This window comes from Trematomus bernacchii, unplaced genomic scaffold (assembly GCF_902827165.1).
Source record: "Trematomus bernacchii unplaced genomic scaffold, fTreBer1.1, whole genome shotgun sequence".
Lineage (NCBI taxonomy): Eukaryota > Metazoa > Chordata > Actinopteri > Perciformes > Nototheniidae > Trematomus > Trematomus bernacchii.
The window spans coordinates 41671-64553 of NW_022987903.1; the positions used below are offsets into that span (position 1 = coordinate 41671).

At 42.7% G+C, this 22883-nt stretch overlaps 2 protein-coding genes across 6 annotated transcripts in view; one reads left to right on the top strand and one right to left on the bottom strand.

Moving 5' to 3' along the window:
- myo5b (myosin VB) overlaps positions 1-12636 on the bottom strand; it is a 45608-nt gene extending 32972 nt beyond the window's left edge. Inside the window, exons 1-6 of one of the 2 annotated variants that reach the window (XM_034114686.1) lie at positions 12561-12636; positions 10081-10191; positions 9677-9848; positions 9444-9588; positions 8040-8196; positions 47-190 (exon numbers count right to left, since the gene is read on the bottom strand). In XM_034114686.1, coding sequence (XP_033970577.1) covers positions 47-190; positions 8040-8196; positions 9444-9588; positions 9677-9848; positions 10081-10191; positions 12561-12590 — 759 coding nt within the window. In that variant the 5' untranslated portion in view covers positions 12591-12636. Of the gene's footprint in view, positions 1-46; positions 191-8039; positions 8197-9443; positions 9589-9676; positions 9849-10080; positions 10192-11827; positions 12172-12560 lie in introns of those variants that run through there. The other variant, XM_034114687.1, reaches the window with a different exon arrangement.
- Positions 12637-16074: 3438 nt separating this feature from the next.
- LOC117470127 lies at positions 16075-19391 on the top strand. 4 transcript variants are annotated; one of them, XM_034114692.1, is made up of 2 exons: positions 16075-17470; positions 17657-19391. In XM_034114692.1, exons 1-2 carry the CDS (start codon positions 17222-17224, stop codon positions 18491-18493), a joined length of 1086 nt encoding a protein of 361 aa, XP_033970583.1. In that variant the 5' UTR covers positions 16075-17221; the 3' UTR covers positions 18494-19391. The 4 variants fall into 4 exon arrangements, with proteins under 4 accessions (XP_033970583.1, XP_033970579.1, XP_033970581.1 ...); XM_034114688.1 differs by having other exon boundaries at positions 16075-17457; positions 17500-19391; XM_034114690.1 differs by having other exon boundaries at positions 16075-17419; positions 17465-19391.
- The last annotated feature ends 3492 nt before the right edge of the window (positions 19392-22883 follow it).

Consider the following 22883-nt stretch of genomic DNA (forward strand, 5'->3'; position numbering starts at 1 on the left):
GTTCCTGTTGATCAGGGATCAATCACCGACTGTGAGACACACCCACCTGAAACACCACCCGGGACTTCTCCAGCAGGTACGTCCTCATGTTGGCTCCGATGATGTGGAAGTGCCGGCTGAAGCCGATCTGGATGTACTTTCCAAAGCGACTGCTGTTGTCGTTTCTAGTGGTTTTGGCATTTCCTATAGCCTGAAGGACAGAAGACACCAACCATCATTATACACCACAGAAGAAGCTCACAGTAATCAATACAGCAGAAAAACCACTGAAGAAGAAGTGACGGAGGATATCATGACATCATGGCGATAGCTCCTGCATGTGTTACACTGATGACATCATAGTGATAGCTCCTGCATGTATTAACCCACTGATGACATCATGGTGATAGCTCCTGCATGTATTAACCCACTGATGACATCATAGTGATAGCTCCTGCATGTGTTACACTGATGACATCATGGTGATAGCTCCTGCATGTATTACACTGATGACATCATAGTGATAGCTCCTGCATGTATTACACTGATGACATCATAGTGATAGCTCCTGCATGTATTACACTGATGACATCATAGTGATAGCTCCTGCATGTATTACACTGATGACATCATAGTGATAGCTCCTGCATGTATTAACCCACTGATGACATCATAGTGATAGCTCCTGCATGTATTAACCCACTGATGACATCATAGTGATAGCTCCTGCATGTATTAACCCACTGATGACATCATGGTGATAGCTCCTGCATGTATTAACCCACTGATGACATCATGGTGATAGCTCCTGCATGTATTAACCCACTGATGACATCATAGTGATAGCTCCTGCATGTATTAACCCACTGATGACATCATAGTGATAGCTCCTGCATGTATTAACCCACTGATGACATCATGGTGATAGCTCCTGCATGTATTAACCCACTGATGACATCATAGTGATAGCTCCTGCATGTATTAACCCACTGATGACATCATGGTGATAGCTCCTGCATGTATTAACCCACTGATGACATCATAGTGATAGCTCCTGCATGTATTAACCCACTGATGACATCATAGTGATAGCTCCTGCATGTATTAACCCACTGATGACATCATAGTGATAGCTCCTGCATGTATTAACCCACTGATGACATCATGGTGATAGCTCCTGCATGTATTAACCCACTGATGACATCATAGTGATAGCTCCTGCATGTATTAACCCACTGATGACATCATAGTGATAGCTCCTGCATGTATTAACCCACTGATGACATCATAGTGATAGCTCCTGCATGTATTACACTGATGACATCATAGTGATAGCTCCTGCATGTATTAACCCACTGATGACATCATAGTGATAGCTCCTGCATGTATTAACCCACTGATGACATCATGGTGATAGCTCCTGCATGTATTAACCCACTGATGACATCATAGTGATAGCTCCTGCATGTATTAACCCACTGATGACATCATGGTGATAGCTCCTGCATGTATTACACTGATGACATCATAGTGATAGCTCCTGCATGTGTTACACTGATGACATCATAGTGATAGCTCCTGCATGTATTAACCCACTGATGACATCATAGTGATAGCTCCTGCATGTATTAACCCACTGATGACATCATAGTGATAGCTCCTGCATGTATTACACTGATGACATCATAGTGATAGCTCCTGCATGTGTTACACTGATGACATCATAGTGATAGCTCCTGCATGTATTAACCCACTGATGACATCATAGTGATAGCTCCTGCATGTATTAACCCACTGATGACATCATAGTGATAGCTCCTGCATGTATTACACTGATGACATCATAGTGATAGCTCCTGCATGTATTAACCCACTGATGACATCATGGTGATAGCTCATGCATGTATTACACTGATGACATCATAGTGATAGCTCCTGCATGTATTAACCCACTGATGACATCATAGTGATAGCTCCTGCATGTATTAACCCACTGATGACATCATGGTGATAGCTACTGCATGTATTACACTGATGACATCATGGTGATAGCTCCTGCATGTATTACACTGATGACATCATAGTGATAGCTCCTGCATGTATTAACCCACTGATGACATCATAGTGATAGCTCCTGCATGTATTAACCCACTGATGACATCATAGTGATAGCTCCTGCATGTATTAACCCACTGATGACATCATAGTGATAGCTCCTGCATGTATTACACTGATGACATCATAGTGATAGCTCCTGCATGTATTACACTGATGACATCATAGTGATAGCTCCTGCATGTGTTACACTGATGACATCATAGTGATAGCTCCTGCATGTATTACACTGATGACATCATAGTGACAGCTCCTACATGTATTAACCCACTGATGACATCATAGTGATAGCTCCTGCATGTATTAACCCACTGATGACATCATGGTGATAGCTCCTGCATGTATTACACTGATGACATCATAGTGATAGCTCCTGCATGTATTAACCCACTGATGACATCATAGTGATAGCTCCTGCATGTATTACACTGATGACATCATAGTGATAGCTCCTGCATGTGTTACACTGATGACATCATGGTGATAGCTCCTGCATGTATTACACTGATGACATCATGGCGATAGCTCCTGCATGTATTAACCCACTGATGACATCATGGCGATAGCTCCTGCATGTATTAACCCACTGATGACATCATGGTGATAGCTCCTGCATGTATTAACCCACTGATGACATCATAGCGATAGCTCCTGCATGTATTAACCCACTGATGACATCATAGTGATAGCTCCTGCATGTATTAACCCACTGATGACATCATAGTGATAGCTCCTGCATGTATTAACCCACTGATGACATCATGGTGATAGCTCCTGCATGTATTAACCCACTGATGACATCATAGTGATAGCTCCTGCATGTATTAACCCACTGATGACATCATGGTGATAGCTCCTGCATGTATTACACTGATGACATCATAGTGATAGCTCCTGCATGTGTTACACTGATGACATCATGGTGATAGCTCCTGCATGTATTACACTGATGACATCATGGTGATAGCTCCTGCATGTATTAACCCACTGATGACATCATGGTGATAGCTCCTGCATGTATTAACCCACTGATGACATCATAGTGATAGCTCCTGCATGTATTAACCCACTGATGACATCATAGTGATAGCTCCTGCATGTATTACACTGATGACATCATGGTGATAGCTCCTGCATGTATTAACCCACTGATGACATCATAGTGATAGCTCCTGCATGTATTAACCCACTGATGACATCATAGTGATAGCTCCTGCATGTATTAACCCACTGATGACATCATAGCGATAGCTCCTGCATGTATTACACTGATGACATCATAGTGATAGCTCCTGCATGTATTACACTGATGACATCATGGCGATAGCTCCTGCATGTATTACACTGATGACATCATAGTGATAGCTCCTGCATGTATTACACTGATGACATCATAGTGATAGCTCCTGCATGTATTACACTGATGACATCATAGCGATAGCTCCTGCATGTATTAACCCACTGATGACATCATAGCGATAGCTCCTGCATGTATTAACCCACTGATGACATCATAGTGATAGCTCCTGCATGTATTAACCCACTGATACATCATGGTGATAGCTCCTGCATGTATTAACCCACTGATGACATCATGGTGATAGCTCCTGCATGTATTAACCCACTGATGACATCATAGTGATAGCTCCTGCATGTATTAACCCACTGATGACATCATGGTGATAGCTCCTGCATGTATTACACTGATGACATCATAGTGATAGCTCCTGCATGTATTAACCCACTGATGACATCATAGTGATAGCTCCTGCATGTATTAACCCACTGATGACATCATGGTGATAGCTCCTGCATGTATTAACCCACTGATGACATCATAGTGATAGCTCCTGCATGTATTAACCCACTGATGACATCATAGTGATAGCTCCTGCATGTATTACACTGATGACATCATAGTGATAGCTCCTGCATGTATTAACCCACTGATGACATCATAGTGATAGCTCCTGCATGTATTACACTGATGACATCATAGTGATAGCTCCTGCATGTATTAACCCACTGATGACATCATAGTGATAGCTCCTGCATGTACTACACTGATGACATCATAGTGATAGCTCCTGCATGTATTAACCCACTGATGACATCATAGTGATAGCTCCTGCATGTATTACACTGATGACATCATGGTGATAGCTCCTGCATGTATTAACCCACTGATGACATCATAGTGATAGCTCCTGCATGTATTAACCCACTGATGACATCATAGTGATAGCTCCTGCATGTATTAACCCACTGATGACATCATAGCGATAGCTCCTGCATGTATTACACTGATGACATCATAGTGATAGCTCCTGCATGTATTACACTGATGACATCATGGCGATAGCTCCTGCATGTATTAACCCACTGATGACATCATAGCGATAGCTCCTGCATGTATTAACCCACTGATGACATCATAGTGATAGCTCCTGCATGTATTAACCCACTGATACATCATGGTGATAGCTCCTGCATGTATTAACCCACTGATGACATCATGGTGATAGCTCCTTGCATGTATTAACCCACTGATGACATCATAGTGATAGCTCCTGCATGTATTAACCCACTGATGACATCATGGTGATAGCTCCTGCATGTATTAACCCACTGATGACATCATAGTGATAGCTCCTGCATGTATTAACCCACTGATGACATCATAGTGATAGCTCCTGCATGTATTACACTGATGACATCATAGTGATAGCTCCTGCATGTATTAACCCACTGATGACATCATAGTGATAGCTCCTGCATGTATTAACCCACTGATGACATCATGGTGATAGCTCCTGCATGTATTAACCCACTGATGACATCATAGTGGATAGCTCCTGCATGTATTAAACCCACTGATTACATCATAGTGATAGCTCCTGCATGTATTACACTGATGACATCATAGTGATAGCTCCTGCATGTATTAACCACTGATGACATCATAGTGATAGCTCCTGCATGTATTAACCCACTGATGACATCATAGTGATAGCTCCTGCATGTATTAACCCACTGATGACATCATAGTGATAGCTCCTGCATGTATTAACCCACTGATGACATCATAGTGATAGCTCCTGCATGTATTACACTGATGACATCATAGTGATAGCTCCTGCATGTATTACACTGATGACATCATAGTGATAGCTCCTGCATGTGTTACACTGATGACATCATAGTGATAGCTCCTGCATGTATTACACTGATGACATCATAGTGACAGCTCCTACATGTATTAACCCACTGATGACATCATAGTGATAGCTCCTGCATGTATTAACCCACTGATGACATCATGGTGATAGCTCCTGCATGTATTACACTGATGACATCATAGTGATAGCTCCTGCATGTATTAACCCACTGATGACATCATAGTGATAGCTCCTGCATGTATTACACTGATGACATCATAGTGATAGCTCCTGCATGTGTTACACTGATGACATCATGGTGATAGCTCCTGCATGTATTACACTGATGACATCATGGCGATAGCTCCTGCATGTATTAACCCACTGATGACATCATGGCGATAGCTCCTGCATGTATTAACCCACTGATGACATCATAGCGATAGCTCCTGCATGTATTAACCCACTGATGACATCATAGTGATAGCTCCTGCATGTATTAACCCACTGATGACATCATGGTGATAGCTCCTGCATGTATTAACCCACTGATGACATCATAGTGATAGCTCCTGCATGTATTAACCCACTGATGACATCATGGTGATAGCTCCTGCATGTATTACACTGATGACATCATAGTGATAGCTCCTGCATGTGTTACACTGATGACATCATGGTGATAGCTCCTGCATGTATTACACTGATGACATCATGGTGATAGCTCCTGCATGTATTAACCCACTGATGACATCATGGTGATAGCTCCTGCATGTATTAACCCACTGATGACATCATAGTGATAGCTCCTGCATGTATTAACCCACTGATGACATCATGGTGATAGCTCCTGCATGTATTAACCCACTGATGACATCATAGTGATAGCTCCTGCATGTATTAACCCACTGATGACATCATAGTGATAGCTCCTGCATGTATTACACTGATGACATCATGGTGATAGCTCCTGCATGTGTTAACCCACTGATGACATCATAGTGATAGCTCCTGCATGTATTAACCCACTGATGACATCATAGTGATAGCTCCTGCATGTATTAACCCACTGATGACATCATAGCGATAGCTCCTGCATGTATTACACTGATGACATCATAGTGATAGCTCCTGCATGTATTACACTGATGACATCATGGCGATAGCTCCTGCATGTATTACACTGATGACATCATAGTGATAGCTCCTGCATGTATTACACTGATGACATCATAGTGATAGCTCCTGCATGTATTACACTGATGACATCATGGCGATAGCTCCTGCATGTATTAACCCACTGATGACATCATAGCGATAGCTCCTGCATGTATTAACCCACTGATGACATCATAGTGATAGCTCCTGCATGTATTAACCCACTGATACATCATGGTGATAGCTCCTGCATGTATTAACCCACTGATGACATCATGGTGATAGCTCCTGCATGTATTAACCCACTGATGACATCATAGTGATAGCTCCTGCATGTATTAACCCACTGATGACATCATGGTGATAGCTCCTGCATGTATTACACTGATGACATCATAGTGATAGCTCCTGCATGTATTAACCCACTGATGACATCATAGTGATAGCTCCTGCATGTATTAACCCACTGATGACATCATGGTGATAGCTCCTGCATGTATTAACCCACTGATGACATCATAGTGATAGCTCCTGCATGTATTAACCCACTGATGACATCATAGTGATAGCTCCTGCATGTATTACACTGATGACATCATAGTGATAGCTCCTGCATGTATTAACCCACTGATGACATCATAGTGATAGCTCCTGCATGTATTACACTGATGACATCATAGTGATAGCTCCTGCATGTATTAACCCACTGATGACATCATAGTGATAGCTCCTGCATGTACTACACTGATGACATCATAGTGATAGCTCCTGCATGTATTAACCCACTGATGACATCATAGTGATAGCTCCTGCATGTATTACACTGATGACATCATGGTGATAGCTCCTGCATGTATTAACCCACTGATGACATCATAGTGATAGCTCCTGCATGTATTAACCCACTGATGACATCATAGTGATAGCTCCTGCATGTATTAACCCACTGATGACATCATAGCGATAGCTCCTGCATGTATTACACTGATGACATCATAGTGATAGCTCCTGCATGTATTACACTGATGACATCATGGCGATAGCTCCTGCATGTATTAACCCACTGATGACATCATAGCGATAGCTCCTGCATGTATTAACCCACTGATGACATCATAGTGATAGCTCCTGCATGTATTAACCCACTGATACATCATGGTGATAGCTCCTGCATGTATTAACCCACTGATGACATCATGGTGATAGCTCCTGCATGTATTAACCCACTGATGACATCATAGTGATAGCTCCTGCATGTATTAACCCACTGATGACATCATGGTGATAGCTCCTGCATGTATTACACTGATGACATCATAGTGATAGCTCCTGCATGTATTAACCCACTGATGACATCATAGTGATAGCTCCTGCATGTATTAACCCACTGATGACATCATGGTGATAGCTCCTGCATGTATTACACTGATGACATCATAGTGATAGCTCCTGCATGTATTACACTGATGACATCATGGTGATAGCTCCTGCATGTATTACACTGATGACATCATAGTGATAGCTCCTGCATGTATTAACCCACTGATGACATCATAGTGATAGCTCCTGCATGTATTAACCCACTGATGACATCATGGTGATAGCTCCTGCATGTATTAACCCACTGACCTCCATGATGGGGCTGGAGGCGAGAACCTTCTCCTCAACGTTCGTGTCGTTAGCCGAGCCGCCCACCGTGGCGAAGAAGCGCATGGCGTACTTCGCAGAAACCGTCTTTCCTGCTCCGGACTCTCCACTCACGATGATGGACTGATTCCTCTCATCTCTGATCAACAGAAGATAAACATGTTATTACCATGTTATAGAGACATGTTATCACTGTGTAATAGAGACGTTATTACTGTGCAATAGAGACATGTTATCACTGTGTAATAGAGACATGTTATCACTGTGTAATAGAGACATGTTATGTTATTACTGTAAAATAGAGACATGTTATCACTGTGTAATAGAGACATGTTATGTTATTACTGTAAAATAGAGACATGTTATCACTGTGTAATAGAGACGTTATTACTGTGCAATAGACATGTTATCACTCTGTAATAGAGACATGTTATGTTATTACTGTAAAATAGAGACATGTTATCACTGTGTAATAGAGACATGTTATGTTATTACTGTGTAATAGAGACATGTTATCACTGTGTAATAGAGACATGTTATCACTGTGTAATAGAGACATGTTATCACTGTGTAATAGAGACATGTTATGTTATCACTGTGCAATAGAGACATGTTATCACTGTGTAATAGAGACATGTTATCACTGTGTAATAGAGACATGTTATCACTGTGTAATAGAGACATGTTATCACTGTGTAATAGAGACATGTTATTACTGTGTAATAGAGACAGGTTATGTTATTACTGTGTAATAGAGACGTTATTACTGTGTAATAGAGACGTTATCACTGTGTAATAGAGACATGTTATCACTGTAATAGAGACATGTTATTACTGTGTAATAGAGACAGGTTATGTTATTACTGTGTAATAGAGACACGTTATCACTGTGTAATAGAGACACGTTATCACTGTGTAATAGAGACACGTTATCACTGTGTAATAGAGACGTTATTACTGTGTAATAGAGACATGTTATCACTGTGTAATAGAGACATGTTATCACTGTGTAATAGAGACATGTTATCACTGTGTAATAGAGACACGTTATCACTGTAATAGAGACACGTTATCACTGTGTAATAGAGACGTTATCACTGTGTAATAGAGACATGTTATCACTGTGTAATAGAGACATGTTATCACTGTGTAATAGAGACATGTTATCACTGTGTAATAGAGACATGTTATCACTGTGTAATAGAGACACGTTATCACTGTGTAATAGAGACACGTTATCACTGTGTAATAGAGACATGTTATCACTGTGTAATAGAGACACGTTATCACTGTGTAATAGAGACATGTTATCACTGTGTAATAGAGACATGTTATGATAGAGACATGTTATGATAGAGACATGTTATCACCGTATTATAGAGTTACCTGCCCATCTGCTTGTAGGCCTCCTCAGCCACAGCGAAGATGTGGGGGTCCATGTCCCCCATGTTCTGGCCACTGTAGGCCCGGATCACTTCCTCTCCGTAGATATGGAGCTGGTCATACGGGTTGATGGCCACCAGCACTATGCCTGCAGACACACAGGGATATACATTCATATATAACCTATGATTCATTATTATAACATGTACATGTGTGTATGATGGCACTCAGTGTACCGCAGTAGGTGTAGATGTGGTTGGGCTCTAGGAAGCGGACCCTCAGGTTGTGCAGCACTGCAGGTTCATGAAGGTAGCTCAGCACCGTCAGGTCGTTCTCCCCCACCAGGATGTCCGGGTTACGCAGGAAGGGGAGGGGCTTCCCCTTCGGACCCACCGGGTAGGCCAGCGTCTGAGCACACACACACACATTTCATACATCTGTACGAACACACATTCCAATATCTGTACAAACACACACTCACTTAACATATCAGTACATACACACTCATTTCATACATCTGTACGAACACACATTCCAATATCTGTACAAACACACACTCACTTAACATATCAGTACATACACACTCATTTCATACATCTGTACCCTTTAACAATAAGAGATTTTCAGAATAAGAGCGTACCGTGTCATCCTCCAGTCTCAGCAGCAGCTCCGGTTCTCCCTCCTTGAAGTCTCTGATGATCTCTGCAGCTTTCCACACCTCCGAGGGGTCAGGGATCCAGACCCGGGTGTACTGTACGCACGCACGCACACACACACACACACACACACACACACACACACACACACACACACACACACACACACACACACACACACACACACACACACACACACACACACACACACACACACACACACACACACACACACACACACACACACACACACACACACACACACCACACACACACACACACACACACACACACACACACACACACACACACACACACACACACACACACACACACACACACACACACACACACACACACACACACACACACACACACACACACACACACACACACACACACACACACACACACACACACACACACACACACACACACACACACACACACACACACAGTAAACACACCTGTGGCCGAGGTGCAGACAGGAAGTACAGCTTTATATCCAGACCCCCCTCCCACACACACCTTATGGCCCCCCAGGATTATAAAGAGGATTTAGAATCATTAATGAGGATTGACAAACTGCTTCCTTATTAGTGTGTGACCTGTGGCATATTATCATCTATTGTAAACAACACATGCAGGTTATTACTGATGTAAACAACACTGATGTAAACAACACTGATGTAAACAACACTGAAGTAAGCAACCCATGCAGGGTTATTATTACTGATCTCTCTCTCCATTCAGATAAATGTAAATTAAAGTTCCGGCTGCCCCGCCCCCCCCCCGCAGAGAGCTTCTCCTCCCGGCTGAAGACCGTCCGGCTCAGACCCCCCCCCCCCCCACACAGACCGCAGGTTCAGGAAGAAACAGCCGTTAAAGACCCCCCAACAACAGGTGTCTCTTCCCCGCGGCGCGCAGCCCGGGTCTCGGGAGGTTAAAGTTTGAGGAGCAGCGAGTCGGTAAAACGAGGGCCGTGGGAAGTAGGGGTGTTGAGGGTGCTGCAGCCCCCTGGTGGAGGACAGGGGATCTGCACTTCCACAAGATTAAATACAATATATATATATATATATATGAATACAACAAAAAACTCACTCCTTTATTAGGGTAAATAAAAACAGGTTTGAAATCATATACTATAGGACAGTAAACCAAAAATATTGTTTAAAACTGGAGAGATTTAAAAATATGCATAAATAAATAAATGTTACTAGGTAAAATAAGATATAAATGAACCACAAAAATAAAATAAGTTAGCCTACATTTATTTGTTATTGGCTATGGGTTATTGGAAGCGTTCACATACTTATTTGATTAATAAAATGCAAACCGATCTTTTTCTTATGGGTGTTTAGAGTTGTACCCCCTAGATCAGGTCTCTAGTGATTGTGGGCTCAAAGTGCACCAGATTGAAGCATTTTACTTTAAAAATGTTAAAAAACGTTTTATATAAGCTGTCCACCATGTCAATACGTTTATCTTTTTGTAGTGTATTGGTCTTTTGTAGAGGTTTTTGATTGCCAGCTAAAGTCTTGACTAGGGCAGCAAATTGGTCAGAACCGGCCCTGGTGTCATCCCCACAGCACCCCCCCCCCATTTGAAACATGTTCCCACGGCTATGAGCGAGGGTTAGATTAATGGAGGTCTGGGAACAGGAAGCTGTGAGACAGGTGAGCTCTCTCAGGTGAGCTGTCTCAGGTGAGCTGTCTCTCTCTCAGGACTCACCTTTGTGTACAGCTCGTTCACGGACATGTTCTCTGCTCCGACAGACAGCGGCGGCTCAGCGGCTCCTCTCTCCCCGCCTGCAGAGGCTCAGAGCCGGGCAGCAGACCGGCTGGAGTTCGCTCTCTCTCCCCGGAGCGGACAGGTGTCCCGAGAGGAGTGCCCGCCGAGTTTCGGTCACTTTGTTGGGCGTAGTTGCAGCCGTGTTCCCGGTGATGGAGGGGGGTGTTTCCCTGTTATTAATACGCGGAGTTTCCGGGATAACTTAAGCCGGTGGGACGCGTAAAATGTTCGTAAATAAAATAAAACCACCGGCAGCCGAAGAACACACACTTCCGGACAGAACGCAGAATCTGATTGGCTGTTCACACACACACACACACGCACACGCACACACACACACACGCACGCACGCACGACTTGATTTAACTCAATTTTGGATGTTTTAACCCTAGATACGTTTATAGATAAGTTTATATAATATAGATAAGTTTATATAATATAGATAAGTAAAGGACAGTTGATGGTGAAGCCAACAGTGTGAGAGTGTGTGTGTAGCCCTCACATACACACTTTAATATAAATAAAACACATAAGATATTGAGAGAGTGTGTGTCACTTCTGATCTTTACACCCAACAACCCTTCCCTCCGTCTGACAGGGAACCAACAGCGTCTTTTCAGACCTGTGTGAGTGAGTGTGTGTGAGTGTGTGTGGACAGATAAAGGACCTTTACCTTGCAGTAGGGGTTATACTCGGCGGCCATCTCTCTTCCCTCTGGGTTAGTCCTCACATTAGAGTGTGTGTGTGTGTGTGACAGTTTATTAACCATCATTACGTAATAATGATTATTCACATAGCCGCCCAGCCGCTCCCTCTGCAGGTATGCTCACCTGATGAGGGTTAACCCCTGCACTGCTGCACACACACACACACACGAAGATGAAACAGGAAGAAGCATTTTATTTATATCAGATTTCTTTATTCATTGTAATTGTTACGTGCCGTAGTGTGTGTGTGTGTGTGTCTTTCTCTCTCTCCCTCTGATTCTCCAGGTGCAGCCTGATTGTCTCCAGGTGCAGCCTCTCTCCCAGGTGCTCCCAATCCCCAATCAGGGCCTCCATATAGGACCTGAGGAAGGCTGCAGTCGCTCTCCCTTTCTCCTCTGGCTGCATGGGTGCAGCACGTCGTCTTGGGTCTCTGCACTGTAAAAACTAGTGATGACGAGATGAAGCCTCATGAAGCTTTGAAGCTTTGAAGCTTTCCAGCAAATCGGTTCGCTAAAAGGTTCATCTCATGAAGCTTCATCATGGGCTTCATGTGCTCACAAGACCCCCTGTTGGTGAACAGGTGTAAAACAGCCACATATTATTTGTAATCTTTGACATACTAAAAATACTGGAAATAATGATACAAAAAGGTAAAAGATGTCAAATGTATTTGTCATCCTGTATGAACAGAATTTTACACCAGTAAGTGTTTTAAAATGACTGTATATAATAATAAAAACAATGTGTCAATATAGTATCTTGTTGTTACATCTATACATAAATAAATGTAAATGTCTGCTGCCTTCTATAAAGACAAAAGAAGCAATATATGTTCGAAAACTGGCAAAACGACAAGTGTTTTCCTCTCACAAGGATCACACATCTTGAATCGAATCCCATGGCTTTTTATCTGTCAGAAGCTCGCGCCAAGATCTGAATCGCTTCCTGAAGCAGTCACGTGGTATCGACAAACGAGGCTTCGTTTGTCATCGATGACGTCACTGGCCCCCAAATGATACAAGCCTCGACACAGGCTTCACAGAAAGCTTCGGCGATTACTCGACACACGCTCCGAAGCCTCGGCTTCATCTCGTCATCACTAGTAAAAACAGTTCCGATGGTGAAGTCAACAAAACTCAATTTTTTTATGTAATTTACTTGCCCTAAATTAGTTTTTTTTCAATGTGCGTTTAAATAAGTAACACGTAAGCAATAATGAGAACATGTTTTAAGAACTCATTAATTTGTAAATTAATATCACATTTTCTGAACTTTCTTTAAAAAGACGTTTTGGAAAACCGGTCATGCCACGCCCTCAAACGAGAATACCGCGGTGTGAGACTTCCTGTTCCTCTTTGCAGCGGTTCTTCAGCAGTTGGACACGTGTTTGCGTCGGATCCTCCTCAAACCACAAACAAGTAAGCATGCCACCTGAGTTATTAATTACTGCTTTTTAACTAGAAAGTGTTATTTACTTTTCTTGTATTCACTGTTTTGAACGAAACATCGACATTTTAATGCATGCCAGCGCCATTACTGCTGTTAAAGTTAGACTCAGCCCTGTCCTGCTCATGTAGTCTATTTCTTCACGCAAAGTTGTTGGGCAAAGTTTGCATCAAGTGCTTACCGACGCAATTCTGTTAAAAGTGGTTAAGTTAAGAGCACATTAAGAATCAACTCCGCAAACTGTTCCCCTATGCCGCTCTAAGCGTTGGCCCGGGCACCGTGATGCGCCTCGGGGCTCAGAGGCTCTCCTGCCGTGCATGTTGTGCGGTAAAATACCTCCGTTAAAACTATTCCCTACTACTTTATAACCCAGCGGTTATGTAAGAGTAAGTTACTAATGCGCCTATTTGATATTAATTCCTCTATGTATTTCGCCGTTTGTTTTACTGTGAGCAATGAATTATCTTTCAACAATCTTAGTGTACCCAATTTAAACTCATAGTCTGCAGTTACAGCATCGAGTTGTTATTATACAACATTAAGTGCAAACTATATTGTTCATGCTTATGCAACGCTATAGATGCAAATCCATGTTGGAATCTGCAGGAGAGTTAACGTTAGCTCTCAGTAGAAAGAGACGGAGGTGACTTCAGTTAAGGTGCATTCAGGCGCAATTCAGTAAAAGTGTGTATTGGGCGAGGAGGCATGTATAACGTCAGCAAGATGTGTTCAATGTAGTCCAGTAAAATGCAATCTTTAGCGAGAAATATCAATAAATACAGTTTTATTAAGGAGATGTTTTACTACAACATAAAGTAGATATTAGACAGTATGCAAACGAGATAAAGGAGTGTATATTGAAGTAATTAGGATCTGCTGTGTAGAGAATCATGGAATTGTACTGGTATCTAACAATGCCATCCTTATAAATGTATATAAATACAATACCGTTTTAAATGATACTTGTGTTTTAATGTTTGATTCCATTAATTGAATTAAAGATGTTTTAATGAATTCTACTGAAATGATTGTTACATTGTCATCATGTAACTATTTTGTTCTTTCATTTGCCTCACCAGAAAACAGTCCCACCTCCTCTTGAAGACATTTAGCCTCCTGCTATGGACTTCAGGTTCACATTAGGTAAGCCCTTGAGTGTGTCAGACTAAAGTTGTTTCAGAGGTTAATTCAAGACGTGTTATGTTTACATACTAATATAATGAGCATCAGGTAAACGTACCCATTTCTATTGTTTGAATCACAGCTGGGATGGAGATGTAAACTATGCAGCACTAGTGTCACCACTCAAAGTGATAAAACATTATCGACTCCATCATGGAACCTTTGGACAGAAACGTGCCTTGCCCTGCATTCATGTAGACTGGCCTGCGCTCTCACTTATCAAGATAAAAGTTGAAATAATCGTCTGTTCTTTTTATTCTAGGACCCATGTGCCACTTTATATACATCTCTGAGCATGAGGTGGGGTTAAAAAGAAGGAGTTGGACATTTTATGAACTATATCAATATCATGACTATTTGGTTCATTTTCTTGCAAACCAGCCTTTTTGTTGATGGCTTAAACCCCTTGTAATGCATGTGAATAGCACCTCTGTTACCGTCTGTTAACAGCTAATGTAAACTGGCTCGTTATGTTTTCAAGACGGATTTGATTTTTGTTTTGAGGAAAACACATGGTGTGTCCTGATTTGTACTCAATTTAGTGTTTTATTTGTATTTACAGGGAACAGCAGAGGTCGAAGTGCAACAGGCTCGTGATGCACAGCATGAAGTTATACATTGCCCAAGAGCCAGATGCAGTTATAACCATCAAGTAATAACCATGTGTCTCCATGGATGTTCATGTGTTGTGCTTTTAAACAAACTTGTTACTCTTTTATGACAACTGTTTTGAAATAATGTTCCCTTTTTTAATGTATTTGTTTAATCTGCAATGTTTCAATGCTATCAAATATTTAAAGGGTTGGATTGAAATCAGGAAGAGTTTGTCGTATATAGGATCCGGCAACTCAATTGTGTTTTATAATTTACTTTATTCTCGTGTGGTTCTTAGCAGATTGTTATTTGCATTGGTTACACTTAATATCTGGGCTTTGAATTGTAGGCTCATCTTTTCATATGCAGAGAAAATCACATTAGTGAGTTTACCCAACTCCTATAATTGCTTGGAATCGCTTGACACATATTTTTTAAGTTTTAGCAAAGTAACACATTCTTGAGTAGAGGAAAACTAAAAAAAGTACATTTCACCAACTCAAAAATTGACTAAACTCTTAAAATTGCTTGGAATCGCTTGACACATATTTTTTAAGTTTTACCAAAGCAACAGTTTTTACAGTGTGGGACCTGGTTGTCCATTATCGTTGAAGTAAATCTCATGTGTGAACAAAGAGATCAGTTTCCTCTTTCTCGTGCTGGTCGTTCTGTGTTTGTTACTCCCCTTCGTACCCCTAGATTTTGGAGGGAACGTAACAAATGGGGGCTCGTCCGATCTTTGAGACAAAGAGTGAGTATCTGTTTGTGGTTTAGCGTTGATATTGTGTTTGGTAGCATTGGCTGTGAAGTCTCTTGCTGTTTGAAAGCTTCCTCAGTTTAGATAGGGGAGTGTCTTTCCTTCAGGCACTCGTTTTTTATTTTGCCTTTTTTATTTTCGGGGTAATCCTGGGTGGGGATTTATTCCCTGTTGGGGGCAGGCGTTTCAGGGTTTCGGCCGCTGATGTTTGCCTTTAAAGTCGGCTCGAGCCCGGCACGCTCCAGAAGATAGTTAGGGAAGTTTGGTAGGCAGGATCTGGGGAAGTTTGTTAAAAAAAAAACAAAAAAACAAAAAACAATTGTAAGTAGCCGTTGATAAGGATGGCTTTTGTTTTGGAGCAGTTTGTGGCCAGTCCTTCTGTGGGTCAGCTAGACTGGTGTAGGAAGGTTGATTTGCGGTTAGTTGCTGACCATTATCACGTTTCTGTCTCCTCTGCTCTTGTTAAAAGTGAACTCAAGGCTATGGTGCTAACCGGACTAGTTGAACAGGGGGTTTTGAGTCTGCCTACTTCAGTGGAATCTCCTGGAACGGTGGCCGGGGCTGTAGCAGCAGAGTCTCCTGGTGGAGGCCGCGTTGGTGTTACTCCAGGTGTTTCAGAGTGCTACGGAACAGGCAACACTTTTCAACATGCCTCAGTTGGACTCGTTTTCGGCAGGGTCCTCACCTACGGGGTCTAAATTAGATGCCAGGGTAAAAGTGCGTATGGCTCGTCTACAGTGGGAGAAGGAGGAGCGAGATAGGGATTTTCAGCTCAGGAGGGAGCTGGAGATCAGGAAGTTGGAGCTGGAGATCAGGAAGTCGGAGCTGGAGATCAGGAAGTTGGAGGCAGACACTGATGTCAGGAGGGAGCTGGAGATCAGGAAGTCGGAGCTGGAGATCAAGAAGTCGGAGCTGGAGATCAAGAAGTTGGAGGCAGACACTGATGTCAGGAGGGAGCTGGAGATCAGGAAGTTGGAGCTGGAGATCAGGAAGTTGGAGCTGGAGATCAGGAAGTTGGAGATCAGGAAGTTGGAGCTGGAGATCAGGAAGTTGGAGCTGGAGATCAAGAAGTCGGAGCTGGAGATCAAGAAGTCGGAGCTGGAGATCAAGAAGTTGGAGGCAGACACTGATGTCAGGAGGGAGCTGGAGATCAGGAAGTTGGAGATCAGGAAGTTGGAGGCAGACACTGCTGTCCGGATGCGTCAGTTAGAGCTTCAGGCAGCTGGGGGGGGTGATTCTGCCGTTACATCTTCTGGTCCTGCTGCCTCCTTCGACGTGAGTAGGCATATTTCTTTGGTCCCTGTGTTTCGTGAATCAGAGGTGGAGATCTATTTTGGTGCATTTGAGCGCATTGCTGCTGCTCTGCGCTGGCCAGAAGACGTGTGGGCTATTCTTTTACAGTGTAAGCTAGTCGGCAAGGCTCAAGAAGCTTGCTCTTCTCTTTCTGTCGAGGATAGTTTAGTGTATGAGAATGTTAAAGGTGCTGTTCTCAGGGCATATGAGCTTGTGCCTGAGGCCTACAGGCAGCGTTTTCGCGGCCTGATGAAAACTTCTGGCCAAACTTACGTGGACTTCGCGAGGGAGAAGAAAGTCCTCTTTGACAGGTGGTGTAGAGCTTGTAAAGCTGACAACATTACTTCAGTGTGTGAGCTAATGATGTTAGAGGAGTTTAAGAACTGTGTGCCTGAGCGTACGGTAGTCTACCTGAACGAGCAGAAGGTAACTACCCTTCAGCAGGCTGCCACTCTGGCAGACGAGTTTGCACTGATACACAAGAGCGTTTTCTTTCAGCGTGATCCTCCTCAGCGAGACACTTATCGTAGAGCTCCTGACAATTACGTCCCCTGTGCCAGTGTTCCAGTGTTAGATCCCAGGCTAAACAGAGCGTGTTTTTTTTTTGTCATGACCCAGGTCATGTGATAGCAGACTGTGCAGGTTGGAAGCGAGAGCAGACAGCGGCTGGCAAGCACCCAGAAGGGGTGGGATTGGTTACAGCAGTGTGTCGTAGTGGACGGGCCACTGTTAACAAAGGGCCTGATGAGTGTTTGAAACCGTTCATCTCTACTGCTTTTGTCTCTCTGTCAGGAAAGGTGGAGGACCAGCGGCAGGTCACGGTGTTACGAGACAGTGGTGGCTCACAGTCGTTCATTCTTGCCAGTGTCCTGCCCTTGAGTGCTGAGTCTGCCTGTGATGCAAGTGCGGTGGTAAGAGGTATTGGGATGGGTTGTGTGCCTGCACCTCTTCACAAGATCCAGGTACAGTCTAAACTGGCTACTGGTTTCTTTCCAGTTGCTGTGCTGCCCAAGTTTCCTGTCGACGGAGTGGATTTCATAATGGGTAACGATATAGCCGGGGGTAAAGTGTATCCTACTGCTGAGGTTGTAGACGTTTCAGTCCCTGGTGCTGCAGGTGGTGACCTAGCTCAGACTCATCCGGAGGTGTTTGCAGGTTGTGTTTTGACCAGAACTCGAGGTCCCAAGAGATTATGTTTCTTTTGTCTTGATCCTGGTCATCTAGTGGCAGGGTGTGTAGCTTGGAAGCAGCAGGTGGCAGCTTCCAAGCAGTCTACGGAAAAGTCAAAAGACCAGCACCAAGACTACAATATCGTCATCAAGCACAAGAGGGGAGCAGATAAGGTGGTGGCCGATGTACGGTACTGTGGGTGAGATTACGATTACAATGGGTCACGATTCATGTCCAATAGTCTGAGTGTTTTTGGTAACTGTGGCCAAACACTTGTTTGGTTTTATGGGGGGGGGGTGTTACATGCCGTGGTGTGTGTGTGGGTGTGTGTGTGTCTTTCTCTCTCTCCCTCTGATTCTCCAGGTGCAGCCTGATTGTCCCCAGGTGCAGCCTCTCTCCCAGGTGCTCCCAATCCCCAATCAGGGCCTCCATATAGGACCTGAGGAAGGCTGCAGTCGCTCTCCCTTTCTCCTCTGGCTGCATGGGTGCAGCACGTCGTCTTGGGTCTCTGTGTGGGACCTGGTTGTCCATTATTGTTGGATTAAATCTCATGTGTGAACAAAGAGATCAGTTTCCTCTCTTTTTTCTCGTGCTGGTCGTTCTGTGTTTTGTTACTCCCCTTCGTACCCCTAGATTTTGGAGGGAACGTAACAGTAATTAAGAGAGAAAATAAAACCACTGAGAATATAAATGATCATTAAAAAATAGCTATGAATAATTCAATAATAATTATTAGAATAATTATTAGAATAATAATAATGAAATTAATATAATAATAGAACAGTATCTATTTATCTATATAAATGTAGAAACCGAGAGACTTGCTTTGTAATCACATTTATATATCACCCCCCCCCCCCCAAATATCTTCATCTTCATCATCTGCCTCTACATCTTCATCATCTGCCTCTACATCTTCATCAGCTGCCTCTCCTCCATCTGAGCCACAAGGTCGGCCCGGTACTCCTGAGACACCTGCTGCACCCTGAGAACATAGAGAACATGTGAACACAGAGAACATAGAGAACATGTGAACACAGAGAACACAGAGAGCATGTGAACACGGAGAACATAGAGAACATGTGAACATAGAGAACATGTGAACACAGAGAACATGTGAACATAGAGAACATGTGAACACAGAGAACATGTGAACACAGAGAACATGTGAACACAGAGAACACAGAGAACATGTGAACACAGAGAGCATGTGAACACAGAGAACATGTGAACACAGAGAGCATGTGAACACAGAGAACACAGAGAGCATGTGAACACAGAGAACACAGAGAACATGTGAACACAGAGAGCATGTGAACACAGAGAACACAGAGAGCATGTGAACACAGAGAACACAGAGAGCATGTGAACACAGAGAACACAGAGAACATGTGAACACAGAGAGCATGTGAACACAGAGAGCATGTGAACACAGAGAACATAGAGAAAATGTGAACATAGAGAGCATGTGAACACAGAGAGCATGTGAACACAGAGAGCATGTGAACACAGAACATAGAGAACACAGAGAACAGAGAAAATGTGAACACGGAGAACATAGAGAAAATGTGAACACTGAGAACATGAGAACAGGTGAACATGAGAACAGGAGAACAGGAGAACATGAGAAACAGGTGAACACAGAGAACATGTGAACACGGAGAACACAGAGAACATTGAGAACAGGAGAACATGAGAACATGAGAACAGGTGAGCACAGAGAACACTGAACACGGAGAACACGTGAACACGGAGAACATGAGAACAGGTGAACATGAGAACACAGAGAACATAGAGAACACAGAGAACATGTGAACACAGAGAACATGAGAACATAGAGAACACGGAGAACATGTGAACACAGAGAACATAGAGAACATGAGAACATAGAGAACATGTGAACACGGAACACAGAGAAAATGTGAACACGGAGAACATAGAGAAAATGTGAACATAGAGAACACGGAGAACATAGAGAAAATGTGAACACGGAGAACATAGAGAAAATGTGAACACGGAGAACACAGAGAACATAGAGAACATGTGAACACGGAGAACATAGAGAACATGTGAACACAGAGAACATGTGAACACAGAGAACACAGAGAACATAGAGAACACGGAGAACACAGAGAACATAGAGAACATAGAGAACATGTGAACACAGAGAACATAGAGAACACAGAGAACATAGAGAAAATGTGAACACGGAGAACACAGAGAACATAGAGAACACAGAGAACATAGAGAACATAGAGAACATGTGAACACAGAGAACATAGAGAACACAGAGAACACAGAGAACATAGAGAACACAGAGAACACAGAGAACATAGAGAACATAGAGAACACAGAGAACATAGAGAACATAGAGAACATGTGAACACAGAGAACACAGAGAACATAGAGAACATAGAGAACATGAGAACATAGAGAACATAGAGAACATGTGAACATAGAGAACACAGAGAACATAGAGAACACAGAGAACATAGAGAACATGAGAACACAGAGAACATAGAGAACACAGAGAACATAGAGAACATAGAGAACATGTGAACACAGAGAACATAGAGAACATAGAGAACATGTGAACACAGAGAACACAGAGAACACAGAGAACATAGAGAACATGTGAACACAGAGAACACAGAGAACATAGAGAACACAGAGAACATAGAGAACATAGAGAACATGTGAACACAGAGAACACAGAGAACATAGAGAACACAGAGAACACAGAGAACATAGAGAACACAGAGAACATAGATAACATAGAGAAAACAGAGAACATGTGAACACAGAGAACACAGAGAGCATGTGAACACGGAGAACATAGAGAAAATGTGAACACGGAGAACATAGAGAAAATGTGAACACGGAGAACACAGAGAACATAGAGAACATAGAGAACACAGAGAACATAGAGAACACAGAGAACATAGAGAACACAGAGAACATAGATAACATAGAGAAAACAGAGAACATGTGAACACAGAGAACACAGAGAGCATGTGAACACGGAGAACATAGAGAAAATGTGAACACGGAGAACATAGAGAAAATGTGAACACGGAGAACACAGAGAGCATGTGAACACAGAACATAGAGAACACAGAGAACATAGAGAACACAGAGAACATAGAGAAAATGTGAACACGGAGAACATAGAGAAAATGTGAACACGGAGAACATAGAGAAAATGTGAACACGGAGAACATAGAGAACATGTGAACACAGAGAACACAGAGAGCATGTGAACACAGAGAACACGGAGAACATAGAGAAAATGTGAACACGGAGAACATAGAGAACACGGAGAACATAGAGAACACAGAGAACACAGAGAACACAGAGAACATAGAGAACACAGAGAACATAGAGAACACAGAGAACATAGATAACATAGAGAAAACAGAGAACATGTGAACACAGAGAACACAGAGAGCATGTGAACACGGAGAACATAGAGAAAATGTGAACACGGAGAACATAGAGAAAATGTGAACACGGAGAACATAGAGAAAATGTGAACACGGAGAACACAGAGAACATAGAGAACATAGAGAACATAGAGAACACAGAGAACATAGAGAACACAGAGAACATAGAGAACACAGAGAACACAGAGAACACAGAGAACATAGAGAACATAGATAACATAGAGAAAACAGAGAACATGTGAACACAGAGAGCATGTGAACACGGAGAACATAGAGAAAATGTGAACACGGAGAACATAGAGAAAATGTGAACACGGAGAACACAGAGAGCATGTGAACACAGAACATAGAGAACACAGAGAACATAGAGAACACAGAGAACATAGAGAAAATGTGAACACGGA